This window comes from Bufo bufo, chromosome 9 (genome assembly GCF_905171765.1).
Source record: "Bufo bufo chromosome 9, aBufBuf1.1, whole genome shotgun sequence".
Lineage (NCBI taxonomy): Eukaryota > Metazoa > Chordata > Amphibia > Anura > Bufonidae > Bufo > Bufo bufo.
The window spans coordinates 7,617,533-7,633,455 of NC_053397.1; the positions used below are offsets into that span (position 1 = coordinate 7,617,533).

Genomic DNA, 15,923 nt, shown 5'->3' on the forward strand with positions numbered 1-15,923 from the left:
TCACCAAAGTCACCAATGACCTACTAACAGCCAAAACCAAGAAACAATACTCTGTCCTCCTTCTCCGTGACCTGTCCTCTGCCTTCTCCATTACTCTGTCCTCCTTCTCCTTGACCTGTCCTCTGCCTTTGACACTGTTGACCAATCCCTTCTGTTACAAACTCTCTCATCTCTTGGCATCACTGACCTGGCCCTCTCCTGGATCACATCATACCTCACAGACCGGACGTTTAGCGTCTCCCACTCTCGCACCACCTCCTCGTCTCATTCCCTCTCTGTTGGTGTCCCACAAGGCTCTGTCCTAGGACCTCTGCTCTTCTCTATCTACACTTTTGGCCTGGGACAGTTCATAGAGTCCCATGGCTTTCAGTATCACTCTTATGCTGACGACACACAAATCTACCTCTCTGGTCCAGACATCACCTCCTTACTATCCAGAATCCCACAATGTCTATCTTCTATATCATCCTTCTTCTCCTCTCGCTTTCTAAAACTTAACATGGATAAAACAGAATTCATCTTCTTTCCCCCATCTTGCTCAACCCCCATCCCCAACAGACCTATCTATCACGATCAATGGCTGCACACTCTCCCTGATCAACCAAGTCCGCTGCCTTGGAGTGACCTTGGATTCTGCCCTTTCCTTCCGACCACACATCCAAGCCCTTTCCACCACCTGCCGCCTCTAACTCAAAAACATCTCCCGCATCCGCGCTTTCCTTAACTTTGAATCTGCGAAAAATGCTTGTACATGCCCTCATCATCTCCCGCCTAGACTACTGCAACAATCTCCTCTGTGGCCTTCCATCTAGCACTCTCGCACCCCTCCAATCTGTCCTCAACTCTGCTGCCCGACTAATCCACCTCTCACCCTGTTACTTCTCTGCCTCTCCCCTCTGCCAATCCCTTCACTGGCTCCCCATTGCCCAGCGAATTCACTTCAAAGTACTAACAAATACATACAAGGCCGTCCACAACCTGTCCCCTCCCTACATCTCTGAGCTACTTTCCCGATACACCCCCACACGCACTCTCCGATCCTCACAAGACCTCCTTCTCTCCTCTCCTCGCCTCTTCCCACAATCGACTCCCGCACATCCCCCACACTCTGGAACTCTCTACCCCAACATATCAGACTCTCACCTACAGTGGAATCCTTCAAAAGAAACCTGAAACCCCCCTCTTCAGACAAGCCTACAACCAGTGACCCTGCTGCCTCTATACCGCCACGACCAGCTTCACCCGCACCTACTGTGTCCTTCTCCCATACCATGTAGATTGTAAGCCCTCTCTTCTTCTGTACCAGTCTGTAACTCGTCTTGTTTATGATTAGTGCAATTGTCTGTATTATGTATGTGCACCGCTTCTCATATGTATAGCGCTATGGAATGAATGGCGCTTTAATAATAATAAAAACAGATAGACGCTTGGTGTCTGAGGTGAGATCCCAGGGCGCGTAATGCAGATGATCAGATAATGGGATAAGTGGTGGTAAATGAGCTGCTGCAATAAGAGTGCGGCGGATTATGGGCGAGCGGTGGAGGCGGCCGGCATTCTACAAATATTACATTATGGTCACCTTAGTCTCACCTCTGCCTTAATGAGATGCAGCAGCCGCCGCCGTGATCACCCGCTGCCAGACACTTGGCTCTGACTGGAGTTGTAGCCTCCATATATTATCTACATTGTAACTTCCAGGCTGTAACCTTCACACTGCAGATACCGGAGGAGCCGCGGCCTCAAGGTGTCTGTATGGAAGCCTCTAAAATCTGCGCCAGGACCCGGGAGGTGCGCAGTGAGAAGCTCTGGCCGCAGCCAAGGACATTTATTCTTCATGTCCCAGTGATACAAAACATGAAATATTTACATAGAAGTTGTTACATCTGAGGTCGCTCAATGTATCACTGAGGTCTGCTACCAGGCAACCACTTACAGAGGAGAAAACGCCCTCGCCAAGAAAAGCTGATGGGGAAAGGGGACGACTGGTCATATGTGCTTCTCATATACTGTGCACTTCATTTTCTCGCCATTTTCAATCTCTGCTTGCTGTCAGTGAATGGAAACATTCCTGTTTACATCTAGAGGCTGAAACCTGTACTGACCAGAGAGTTTGTAACAATGTATCCAGTCTTGATAATCCACTGTGAGATAAATGCTCTGGACATTAGGGCAGGAGAGTTGTGCTTCTGATGTGTTCAGCTCAAACAGACAATTGTCCATAGTGGATACACTGTAACAATTCCTCAGCTGCGACAAGTGATAGTTCTGTATTTTTATTATTGGACATGCGCCAAGCTCAAATTTTATGAGTCTATAAAGGGCTACAGCTTCCTAATACAGTTTGTCCTTCAAGATATTTGCTTGCTCTCAGTGAATGGGAACAATCTTTACCTGTCTTGCTCACGTTCAGCTGACACAGCTGCAGAGCTTGTCACAGTGTTTCAGCTCTGTCACTTGTAACTTGTATTCGTTGGATTTGATCAGGATAGATTTTCAGTTTCTGGATCTAAACTTGAATGTCCAAGCTCGCTTACAGCAAGCAGAGATCTTGAAAATGGTGAGGAATTGAAACACCAAGCCTATGCAGAACTCTTCATCATACAATGATTAAGTTTCATATCATACTGGACACCAGCCCTTAAACCGGTTTCCATTCGCCCTCACGGCGGTGCGTGGCACGAGGGAAGCCCCTATGAGTGGAGTACATCTGTGAGCGACTGTGAGTTATGGAGCTATGTGCAATCATGATGGTCCAGCCAAAAAAACAAATGACTTCCTATTAAGTTCTCCCCTCCTTTCCCCCGAACTCTAGAAGTGTTCAGGTTGGAGCGAGGTGCCCCTGCCAATCTGTCTCTGCGCCGATGGCTGAGTACTGAAGGCATTCATCGGCCCGCTGGCAGCCGCAGATCTATCACCGGTGACCTTATAGAGAATATTCCCTGCACCACTGACACAGCTCATTGCTCAGAGCGCAGGCTCTGCAGGCGGCAGTAGATGTATGAAGTGACGCGCTCCATTCCTCACTCTTCCCCTTTGTCCCCCGAGGACGCAGCATTTTCATTCGCCGGCCTTTCACGGCTCCTCTTCTCTATTGAGTGACCCAGTGTGAAATCCAAATCATTAAAACTATTGCTACGGCTTACACTCATTTATTAGTTATTGGTCCCGGGTAATTGGGCTGAGGCACTGAGAGCGGAACATGTTGTGGAGGAGCCTGAGGTCACCTAATGAGGCGAGATGTAATAATGCAAGATTGATTTTTAGCTGTGAACAGAGAGAGATTCCAAGCAGAGCTCGAAATGTGCAGGACAGCAACCCTCAGCGGAGCTACAACGTGAACACACATGAAGAGAGAAGCAGGGGAGGCACGGACCGCAAAGACATTCGCTGCACACTCTGAATGGTCTGATGTGGGCTGCACACAACTCTGCACTGTACAATTCAGAGTTACATCCTGTACAATTCAGAGTTACATCCTGTATTATACTCCAGAGCTGCACTCACTATTCTGCAGGTGCTATCACTGTGTACATACATTACTTATCCTGGACTGATCCTGAGCTACATCCTGTATTATACTCCAGAGCTGCACTCACTATTCTGCTGGTGGAGTCACTGTGTACATACATTACTTATCCTGTATTATACTCCAGAGCTGCATTCACTATTCTGCTGGTGCAGTCACTGTGTACATACATTACTTATCCTGTACTGATCCTGAGTTACATCCTGTATTATACTCCAGAGCTGCACTCACTATTCTGCTGGTGCAGTCATTGTGTACATACATTACTAATCCTGTACTGATCCTGAGTTACATCCTGTATTATACTCCAGAGCTGCACTCACTATTCTGCTGGTGCAGTCACTGTGTACATGCATTACTTACCCTGTACTGATCCTGAGTTACATCCTGCATTATACTCCAGAGCTGCACTCACTATTCTGCTGGTGCAGTCACTGTGTACATACATTACATTATTTATCCTGTACTGATCCTGAGTTACATCCTGTATTATACTCCAGAGCTGCACTCACTATTCTGCTGGTGCAGTCACTGTGTACATACATTACTTATCCTGTACTGATCCTGAGTTACATCCTGTATTATACTCCAGAGCTGCAATCACTATTCTGCTGGTGGAGTCACTGTGTACATATATTACTTGTGGTCGTGGCAACCAAGTACGTACCTATCCTACCTAGGATACCCTATCCCTAAGCGGTCAGAGTTGTGCCGTAACCGCGTCGTGGAGGGACGCCTGAAAGAGGGCATCCCCTTTGAGAGAAACAGGAGAAAGGGGTGGGTGGGAGGGAGAACTCTGCACTTCGTACGCATGTGGGAGGGTGCCGGCCGTTGAAGTAGGTGGCCAAGCCCCTCCCACAAATACAGGCCAATGAATCGGCCTTTACACTTGTGGTCGTGGCAACCAAGTACGTACCTATCCTACCTAGGATACCCTATCCCTAAGCGGTCAGAGTTGTGCCGTAACCGCGTCGTGGAGGGACGCCTGAAAGAGGGCAAAAAGACATACTGATAGGCAGAAATAATTTATTGCAAAGTCGTTACAAAGCCAAAGTTTGAAAAGCTGCCGACATTTCTGTTTCGGGGTGAGGTATGTAACGATTGAAACAAGACGAGTGCCAACGCCCCAGTTTCTGTATGACATGCGCAGGCACTCGGTTTTTGGAGGCCGCGGATGCGGCACCTATGCGAAATGAATGACCCGAAATTGTGGCAGGGTCACCGCCCGTGCTGGCCACGAGTGACCTTACATGGGATATGAACTGATGGGTGGTGAGTGGAACCCCCCCGAAGGGTAACAATGGACTATTCGGTCCGGCCTCGGACAAGGCAGACCGTAACTGACGAAGTACCGTCACCGGACACCATTGGTGTGTTGTGGGAAAGAAGGACACCGGAACAGGGGGGCCCATCTGGGAGGTCTTGGACGTTTTGAGCAGTAATACGAACCCGTCGGAGTTCTGGACCAGCTGGCTGAGCGTGAGGAACTTGCTACTACCTAGCGCGCAGGTGAACTCCCCAGGTCTTAGGAAGCCGTAAAAGGCTAGATAGATGGCGGATTTAAGTACCAAGCTGGCCAAAACCCCGAAAGGATTACCGTCCAAGGCGTCGGATATTTTGCGGAAAAGAGGGCCGGTGACCCCTTGCCTGCGTACTCGGCTTTGAGGCCCGCACTTGCTCAAACCCTTGAGAGCGGCTTTGACAGCATGTATGGTAAACACTGACGCTAGCTCGGGATGGCTAAGAGAGAGGAAGTGTTGCACTCCCGCCAGGTACGACCTCACTGTACCGTGGGAGAGCCTGCGCACGGAGTGGCAGTAACCGATGAACGCCAGGATGTACTCTGGAAAACTGGAGTCCCCTTGAGGACATTCCCCTCGAAACCTGCAGAACGTCTTCCACCCGGTGTTGTATGCCCTGGTTGTGTTAGGTGAGAGGGAATTGCGTATCAGAGCGTGAGCCGTCTCAAGGTGGTTGGTTACATTATCCTCAAGGACTCGAGAGGAGGGACGGTGGTACCTGTCGCATCTGCCTCTGGCATGATCTGAAAGAAACGGGAGAAGTTAGCCCTCGACAAGGCGTCAGCAGCCCCGTTCTGCGCACCTGGCACATGCGCACTGAAAATATGAAAGTGGTGCCGTAGGGAGAGCTGCACCAACCTTCTGAGAAAACACATGACTTGGCTGGACTTAGACAGCCCACTGTTGAGGATGTCTACCACGGCTGCGTTGTCAGTTACAAACAGAACAGACTGACACGCCCAGAGACTGCCCCAAATGTGGGCGGCTACCACGATGGGGTACAGCTCGAACAGCGCCGAGGTTTGGAGGAACCCCGGAATTTGTTCCACCTCGGCAGGCCATTCGTCTGCAACCCAGTGGGTGCCGAAAATGGCGGCAAACCCTGAGCCCGCAGCTGCATCCGAAAACACTGTAGGCGACCGACAAGACAGCTCGGGTACGAATAGTGACACCCCGTTCCATTGGCTCAGGAAATGGTCCCACATGTGGAGATCCGCTAGGGCTTGACTGTCCAGGCACACTGGGCTGTCCTGTTCCGGGGCGGAACTTAAGAGCGACAGTAGGCGGGATATGAACGCCCTGCCCTGCGGGATGATGCGCATGGCGAAGTTCAACATGCCCAGTAGAGACTGAAGGTCAGCCTTAGTGACCACGGTTGTGACTGTAAACCTGTGGATGACTTCTCTAATCCTCGTTAACTTATCCGTAGGCAACCTAGCTAACATGTGCTGGGAGTCTAACTCAATGCCCAAGAAGGTGATGACTGTGGCCGGGCCTTCTACCTTCTTGGGGGACACCGGGACACCTAACTGGGAAAAGCACCTAAGCAATTTTCCCAGCCCTAGGGGAACTGCCCCTGGCCTCTCAATCAGCAGGAAGTCGTCCAAATAGTGGATGACGAACTCACAGAGGACCCTGTGTACCAAAACCCAGTGGAGAGCCTGAGCCAACTGATCGAAGAGCCAGGGGCTGCTCTTGGAACCGAAGGTGAGTTTGGTGGAGAAATAATACAGGCCTCTCCACTTGATGCCGTGCCACTGCCAGAGGGCTGGCATGATGGGGAGCAACTTAAAGGCATCCGATATGTCGGCCTTGGACAACATGGACCCTGGGCCCGTTTTCATGATGATGGCGATAGCCTGGTCGATTGAAGCATATCTCATGCCCACTTCCTCCGAAGGAATGAGGGAATTGAGGCTGGGGACCTGGGAGCCATGTGGGGCCGACAAGTCGATAATGAGTCTTTCCTTTTACTGAACTTGCCTGTAACTACCCCCACGGGACTGACTCTCCAGCGTTGAAAGGGGGGCACACTGAAGGGACCGATCAAGAACCCTTTGCTTAACTCTGCCTCTACTAGTGTGTCTACCGAAGCGGGATTTCTTTCAGCTGACTGAAGGTTCCTGCATTCGTGTGTGAACTCTGGAGTCGTGATCAAGCCCGTATGGAAACCCTCGTGAAATCCTGACACCAGGAACTGTACAAACCCTGGATTGTGATGACCCTGCAAGTACTCCTGTAGACGGCTAATATTGACCACACTCATATAATTTCTAACCGACTTTAATGAGCACGCTACTCGGGGGTGGGCCCTAAAACAGTTGGTACAGATATGTAACAGACGGCATTGACCGAAATTACAAGATGCGTAATTGTAATTGTTACATATCTGTGCCCTGCCTAGCTGAACGATGGGCCGGCCCAGCTTGTCTACTGAGTTGGGGGGTCTGAAGACGTCGAGTGGACCAGCTGTAGAGCTGGAGGGGTAGGATGCCGTGCTGACGGCGGACTTATCGCACCACTCGACAGAGTGAAAGATAGACTGGCAGGCGGAACAGGAGGGAGCTTTCAGACCTGCAAAATGCCTACAGAAAAGCTCAGTGTCCAGGTTGGACCAGTCAGTGACGTGTTGGAACTGGGAGAGAGCCGCTGCCGCCTTAGCTGAAAACGAACAGTGATAGTCGTAGAATGCGCTCCCTCCATACCTGTGACCCAACTCTGTGACCCTGAAGAGATACAGGTCTAGTTCTTCCCTCCTGTCCGGCCTGGCAGTGCAAATCACATCCCTGAAAAGGCTGAACGCCATGACAAATTCCGGTATGGACAATTTGCGGTTGAGCCGGTGGTCGCGGCTTCTCAGTACCACTGACACTTCCCCGCAAGCTATGACCTTGTTGTCAGATAGGTCCCTGGAGGCTATTAATAGAGACGCAAGATTGACATCCCTACCCTCCAGGATGTCCTTCCTGATGTTGATCGGGACAAAGTGGGAGGGAGTCACGTTGGGGACGGACTGGACAGAGCGAAAGTCTGCGGCGGCAGAAGTGGAGGCGACCGCAACCTCGAGGGAGGGAACTGGTAGGACTGCGCTGCGAGCCTCGATAGACTCTAACCTCGCCTGCATGGACGTGACGGCAGACGTCAGACTGTTTAGCATGACATGTATCTGAGTCAGCGAAGTTTGCATCGTGGCCGCAGGGGGATCATTGGTACTAGGTACCAGGGAGTCCTTCCAAAGGCGATACAGTTCCGCTTTTCTGGCAGACGCTGGGAAAGGGACGCCCTGCTTTGTCAGCGCCGCCATAAGCCTGGGGACGGTCCAAGCACGTAGGGACGGTATACTGCCCCCTTCAGATGTCTCTGCTACGACCTCGTCCACTGACGCCTCGATGATGTCTGACGCGTGTGACATCGTGGCTGTGAAAACAGTAACGTAAAAATGACCGTCTAGCCTGGATGACCGCCGGAAACCGTGCAGCAGTCTAAACCATGTAATGAAAGGGTGAACTATCCCCGTGAGGAATGTACGATGACACCAGAAGAGCCGTGAAGGAGTGGCCAGGAACCGCCACCCGGTAGTCCATGCAAGGAGACCTGCCGTACTTACCAACTGAGAAGCACTATACTCTGACTTCCGTGGAAGTATCAATGAACACAGAACAACCTGTACGTAAAGTAACGTATGAGACACAAGCCTGACAAAGGCAGTACCTACCCGTCCCCCAAGGTGAACCCCCACTACCTTGGTTGACAAGGAAAATCAACTGAGATCCAAACCAACTTCTCTCTGACTAATAACTGCTTTGAACCTGGAAAACAACGGGACAACGAAAGAACCAGTCAATGCGTAAGGTTCAATTGTAGAACGTGGGTTGTGAGTAAAGGTATAGTCGGCTAACGAGAGTAGGTATACTGATTGACATTGACCACTACCTGACGTTGGCGGTGAAAACCCCTACCTATCTAAGCGGCACAGCGGCCTGTGCCAGACTTTGGTGTGGGCGAGGAGCGGGGCCGTTGCGAGCCCCACCGTGCCTCACGGTAACCACGTGGGGAGCGCGGGGCTCCCTGGCACCGTGAACCAAGTGGGGGTGGTCCTCTGGGCAACGACCGACACCCCACGCCAACCTGTCTTAGGTGCCACGTGGAGAGCCAGCGCATGTCCCTGACAGGGTGCTCAGTGCGGGGGCCCCTTGTCGTCCCGGGGCTGGGCCGCCCGCCGGCTGAGCACTACTGCCGCGTGGGGAGCAGCGCAGCCCTCTGGCATGAAGTTGACACAGGGGGGGCACCCGGCGTCGAGGGCCCCACCTAGCCAAGACTAGAAATGCCGCGTGGGGGGCCTCACCGGTCCCTGATGGAGAGCCCAGTGCGGGGGAGCCCTCCTGCCTCTGAGGGGCCAACCCACCGCCGGCTGGGCATCTCCACCACGTGGGGAAACGGTGCTGCCCCCTGGCATGGGGGGAGGCTTTACCAGACATGGCCTCCCCCCTTCTAATGTGAGGGCGTGCCACGTGGGGGGCCCACCGTTCCCTGATGGGGTGCCCAGTGCGGGGGTGCCCCCCTGCTCCATGAGGGGCCGACCCACCGCCGGCTGGGCCCCTCCACCGCGTGGGGAACCGGTGCTGCCCCCTGGCATGGGGGGAGGCTTATCAGACACAGCCTCCCCCCTTCTAATGTGAGGGCGTGCCACGTGGGGGGCCCACCGCTCCCTGATGGGGTGCCCAGTGCGGGGGTGCCCCCCTGCTCCATGAGGGGCCGACCCACCGCCGGCTGGGCCCCTCCACCGCGTGGGGAACCGGTGCTGCCCCCTGGCAAACTGACATAACGGGGCCTAAACTCCCGGCGTGATGGGCGGAGCTACGTGATGCCGCCCCGCCCCCTGGTAAGGCGCTCGTCACAGGGGTGCCTCCCCTGGCTAGGGGCCGGCCCACAGGTGAGGGAGCGGAGCAGCATCGGCTGAGTTTGTGGACGGAGGCGGGCGGGGAGGCGGGCGGAGGGGGGCCTCTCGTGACCGCTGGCCCCGCCCCCCGCCGGAGAAAATGAGAAGCTCGGACCTGGGCGGCGGAGGAGGGGAGTGCCGTATCCGTGGGCTCCCTCCCCCCGCCGGCGGCTGAAGGGGTACCGCCGCTGTGGACGAGCAGGAGGGGTCCCCGGACTGCAGAGGCCCCACTCCCTGCTGTATGCTGGCGACGTAGTGGCCCGGCGCATGGCGGCCCCTACTCACCAAAGGGCCGACCACCGCACGCACATCCACTCACCTTCTCTGTCGACACCGGACTGCCAGGTACGAGCGCACACTTCCTGAGAACTCTGCACTTCGTACGCATGTGGGAGGGTGCCGGCCGTTGAAGTAGGTGGCCAAGCCCCTCCCACAAATACAGGCCAATGAATCGGCCTTTACACTTATCCTGTACTGATCCTGAGTTACATCCTGTATTATACTCCAGAGCTGCACTCACTATTCTGCTGGTGCAGTCACTGTGTACATACATTACTTATCCTGTGTTATACTCCAGAGCTGCACTCACTTCTAGTGCAGAATATGTGTGGGATCTCCAGACCCTCTGCCAACAGGTGATGTCAGGGGAGACAAGGATTGGGTGAAATGAGTATTTTCTCCTGATCTTGTTGTTCTTCCAGGAGATAAGCTGCCTCCAGAACTGTATGTGTAAGGAGAAGCTGGGACAGAAACGGGAGAGATAGCCGTCGGCTAAATGATAGTGTACGAGGCGTTTCAGCCCAACTAAGACTCCTTTCACATTAGCGTTTTTTCAGATCCGCGAGGGGGACGCAACCAAACAGAACAGAGTGCATTTTGGAGCATTCCGTATCATTCAGTTCAGTTTTGTCCCCATTAACAATGAATAGGGACAAAACTGGAGCGTTTTCTTCCGCTATTGAGAGCCGCTGACGGATCTCAATGGCGGAATTTAAAACGCTAATGTGAAAGTAGCCTAATCCTGTCGCTGCCCAATGATGTAGGACGCCGCTGCTGGACATCCCTGCAAAAACTGCCTCCACACCAGTCGTCACCATGACATTAATCAGACCCCAGACGAAATTTATCAGAATTATTTGATTAATCAAACTACAGACCAGATCCTTAAACAAATCAGACTAGACCCCTAGATTGGTCAGACCCCAGACCAGACCCTTAAATCAACTGAACCTTAAACTACAAGAAAAAACGAATCCAGACTTCAGACCAGACACTTGCAGCACTCATCACTTCTTGCTCCTCGAGACTTTCTGCTTTAGGTACCGTCTGCCACATACTGGACTGCGAGGCCAGCTGGCGTCAGGATATTGTATGCCCAGTGGCGCGCCATGTCTTGATGCTGGATGGTGTCAGGACCCAATGTACGGTGCTGGTGCCTGAAGCAGAAGAGACCTGGGGAGTGAGGAGTGGTGGAGAAATTCTCCGTCCTCAGGTCTAGTCTAGATTCAGGAGATCACTGGGCCATTCACCAACTACCCGTGGGTCAGTCCGAGCCTCTGGCCTTTGCTCAGCTCTTGGAAGGAATATACAGTATATTATGCCATTTCTTTGTCTCGATTTTGTATATAATGATATCACACATACTAATAAGTTCACCTCTAAGGAGGCTTTTTTTTTAGCTTTACTATCCTAATCTTTCCACCCCATTCATGAATCTAGTGACCACCTTAGAACCCTCTCCAGCTATCTTATATTTTACATTTTTTCAGCCCATTAATTCTGCTGCCCACAATTTAAAATGAGGACTTACAAAAGTTTTTTGAAGAAATCAGTGCTTTTAATGAATCCTACAAATATATTTTTCGTCTGCAGCTGCTACCTGGCATTGAGCCTTCCAGATGAAGATGAAGGCATTGAGCCTTCCAAAAACATGAAGTTATGAGCTATTACCCACCACAAGGGTCCATGGAGACCCCACCTCACTGTCCAGGGTGTTCTGCACATAAAAGTGATACAACCATGGCGAACGTCCCAATCTTTTACTCTGTTATTAAGCAGAAGTATAAAGGAAGACTTGGGCCTCACTCCTTCCTGGCCCCCAACGCTATATTCTCTGGATATGACATGACTGCATTTGCCAGAGACCAGAGCTTTGTGATTATTTACTGGTTAAAAGTAAAGCAGACAAATCCTCCACTATAAACGACCATGAAATTGAGTATCCTGAGACCTGATTACATTATTCCTGGATGAGCATAGCAGAGGTCTGGGCTTCTGTGGCTTCAGCTCCTGGGAGAACCAATGACTTTAAAATGAAGGAAACGATTAGGTGTTAGTATCAGATATTTTATATCCAAGCCAAAATGTTCACCTGTTGAGTTCATATATTCCATAAATGTGTCCCAATGTTTTATTGTTGCCATCAGTTTTATTAACTATGAAAACTTTGTGAGGACTCACACTAGAATGATAAAGAACCAAACAACGATCTCCAGCGTTCTTCTCATGAGTCTATCAGATAATAAGAAGACCATCTATGTCCTCTTTATTGTCTTCCTCCTCATCTACCTGATGACCTTCTTGACCAACTTTCTTATTATCCTTCTGATTCTTACTTGTGCTAATCTTCATACACCCATGTATTTCTTTCTTGTAAACTTAGCATTCTTGGACATGTCCTACTCATCGGTCACTGCCCCAAGGATGCTCTTTCACCTCATCACCCAACATTGGTCCATCTCCTTCTCAGACTGCATTGCACAAATGTTCTTTGTGATGTATTTTGGCACCTCTGAGGCTTTCTTGTTGTCCTCCATGTCTTATGACCGGTATGTAGCCATCTGCCGCCCTCTCCACTATTCCCAGGTCATGTCTTGGGGCACGTGTACTCAGATAGTGTCTTTGGTTTGGTCGTCTGCTTTCTTCGCCCCCATCATGTATATTTTATTATTAAGAAGGTTGACGTTCTGTGGTCCCAACTTCATCCAGAATTTCTTTTGTGATCTGCCCCATTTGCTCCAGATTTCTTGTACTGATACTTCCATCAATGTTCTAGTCTTAATAGTTGTTGGGGGTCTTCTGAGTGTCGCAGCCTTTGTTGCCACATTTTACCCGTATGTCAGAATTTTTAGCACAGTCTTTAAAATTCGCACCAGTGATGGAAAACGTAAAGCTTTCTCCACCTGTACGTCTCATCTGACTGTGGTCTTTGTATATTACGCATCAATAACTTTTATCTACCTTGTACCTAACACAAGTAATCTTCTAACATTGAACCAAGTAGTCACTGTGATATATGCACTAATCACCCCCTTACTCAACCCCTTAATCTACAGCCTAAGGAACAAAGACCTGAAGGTCGCACTGAGAAGAACTTTACATATAGATGGTACAAGAAGACGCACATGACCCCAGTCCAGGACTTATTATAGACTTACTTGTAGCTCCATTACTTAATCTTGGATATGTTGTTCTGTTATTTTACAAATGTCCATTCATTCCCCCATGTCTCTGTTCTTTTGTATATATACTGCTGTTTCTTCATATATTCTTGTAATACGCCTGATGTCTCGCTATGTAACATCATTACTTCTATTTTTGTTAGCCATTAAAAGATATCAAACCTGCAATACTCTTATTTTGTTTCTCTTAATGAGAGCACTAAACTAGTTTTCTATTGGCTAACATGGTACCAGACTTTGTCCTTTTTTTTCTTCTTTTCTTCTTTTTACAAAAAGTAAATGACAAGGCTCAACATGGAGATTTGTGTGTGTCACCTGGAGGCCAGCTTAGAGTGCCCTGTCTCTTTTTGTCATAAATCCATATCTCAGTATGAAATATTTCTGAAATGTTTTCTCATATTCTTTCTAGACACCGCACAGTTGCTGACAAACTGAACTCCATTACAGAATGAGGCTCCTAATATAAGTGATTTGTTACTTTTAACAAATTGGACTATTGACAAATGGCAACAATGTGTTCTGTTTACTGGGCGTGTCCAGGCAACAGTGTCCTACATGATTATTAACACTCTGACATGTACAACCTCCTCCCCCTCACTGCTGCCATGTCTCTCAGAGATGGAAGGGAGAGAGCAGCTCAGCCTGGAGTTATGTGCTGTACGCACCCATTTATGGGGCCATAAGTTGACCCTCCTGAATTTCTTATTTTTTTTTATCTTTTGGTCTCTTCATTGTCACTTAAAAGGGTTTTCTAAGACATACTGATGATCTATTCTCTAGATATGTCATCAGCATCTGATTGGTGGGGGTCCGACACCTGGGGCCTCCGCTGATCAGCTGCTCGAGAAGGCATCGGCACTCCTGTGAGCACAGTACCGTACATTGTATAGCAGTGGTGCTTGGTTTCTTCACTTTTATGGGGCTCAGCTGTGCCAAGGCCACGTGACCTATGAACGTGTCGTCACTGGCCTTGGGAAAGTTGTGTGAAGGCCGCAGTGCTACTGCGAGCTCCGGTGCTTTCTTAAACAGCTGATGTGCGGGGGTCCCAGGTGTCGGACCCCCACTGATCAGATACTGATGACTGATCTATTTAGGGACTTTTTTTTAGATAATATTTAAGGCAATGGCATCTTCTCCTATGGGAGAGATTAATTTTCCCTTTTTTTCTACATAGCCCAGACCACTATGATGACTACTTCTGCCCATGACTTTTTCTCTCTTTCCTGTACTGACATCTTTGGTTTTCTGCTTTTACGACATCCTCCACAACAATTCCGCACTCAATACACAAACCTTGAATCTTGCCTGTTTTTGCCACATTACTGCAACTGCCATGTTGCAATATGCCCCCTATAATATACTATGGAAGTAAATACTAATGCCACACAGATACCTTCCTGGATCCGCTCATACCTCACCAATCAAACATCTAGTGTCTCCCATTCACACACCACCTCATCACTCAGCCCTCCTACCAGACCTGTCAATCACAGTTGCACTCTTGCTGCAGTCTCAGAGGTCCACTGCCTTGGGATAACATTTGATTCTGCCGTGTCCTTCAAGCTACACATCCCAGCAATTACCACTTCCTGCTACCTCCATCTCAAGAACATCTCTTGTATTCGCTCCTTCCTGAACCCTGAGTCAACTAAAATACTACTGCATGCCCTCATCATCTCCCGCCTGGACTACTGCAACATCCTCCTTTGTGGCATCCCATATAACACTCTGGCAGCCCTCCAATCTATCCTAAACCTCCCCCTCTCGTTTCTCCTCTGCCTTTCCTTTCTCTCAATCTCGTCATTGCCTCCCCATTACCCAGCGAATGCAGTTCAAAATACAAACCACAACTCAAATAAATACAGACTTCTTAGCTACAAACCCCCAGACCCCTAAATAGGATCCCCAGACCAGAAAGAAAATACAGAGCCGAGATCAGCACCCAGACAATTACATTGTAGCTCACACTCTCCCCCTCTGTGGAGCTTTGAAGTTCCATTTTTGGGCTTTGGGACCTTTTTGAGAAACTGCAGTAAGAAGACCACCAGACCTATATTTCTCTGTTCAGCTGTGCACCCCTCAGTAAAGGGCCCTTTACATGGGCTGAGAAGATAATCGCTAATGAGCATTCATAGGACCTAGAGATGAGCGAGGTTTTAAAAAATTCAATTCAGCCTTTTCACAGAAGTTCACAAGGAAATTAGATTTGTTATGAATTACTTTGTCACAAAACGCATTCCATTCTATGCATCGGGCGCAGTGACGGGGAACAGCAACTGCACGCCCCCTCTGCCATTGAACCCCTCAGATTCCACATTCAATGAGATTTGGCGCGTTTTCTTCAATCAAGATGGCTGCGACGGCCTCTCCGTGACCTTTTCCGCCATTTCAGTAAAAATTGATTCATTAGGAAAATCGGTTTTGTGACTAAACACATTTTTCCTGGAATTCGGATCGAAGTCCACTTTGTTAACTTCGATTCACTCACTACTAATGCTCATTAGTGATTATCTGGCAGTGTAGATGTACCGCCGATTACCAGATGAATGAGCAAAACGCTTGTTTATCTGGTAATCATATGGTTTGTGCGCCCATAACAATTGTCGTTTGCCGTCAGCAGATCGCGCTGTGTAAACACAATGCTGCCGGCAAACAACGAGTCTACATGGGGAAGAGCGATGGTGTTAGTGACATGC

General features: G+C 49.8%; 1 protein-coding gene across 1 annotated transcript; it reads left to right on the top strand.

Annotated features, from left to right (window-relative positions):
• The first annotated feature begins 12,313 nt into the window (after positions 1 to 12,313).
• LOC120979375 (olfactory receptor 1E1-like) lies at positions 12,314 to 13,174 on the top strand. The gene has a single exon (XM_040408087.1). The coding sequence runs from the start codon at positions 12,338 to 12,340 to the stop codon at positions 13,172 to 13,174; it is 837 nt and encodes a 278-aa protein (XP_040264021.1). The 5' UTR covers positions 12,314 to 12,337.
• Positions 13,175 to 15,923: the final 2,749 nt, after the last annotated feature.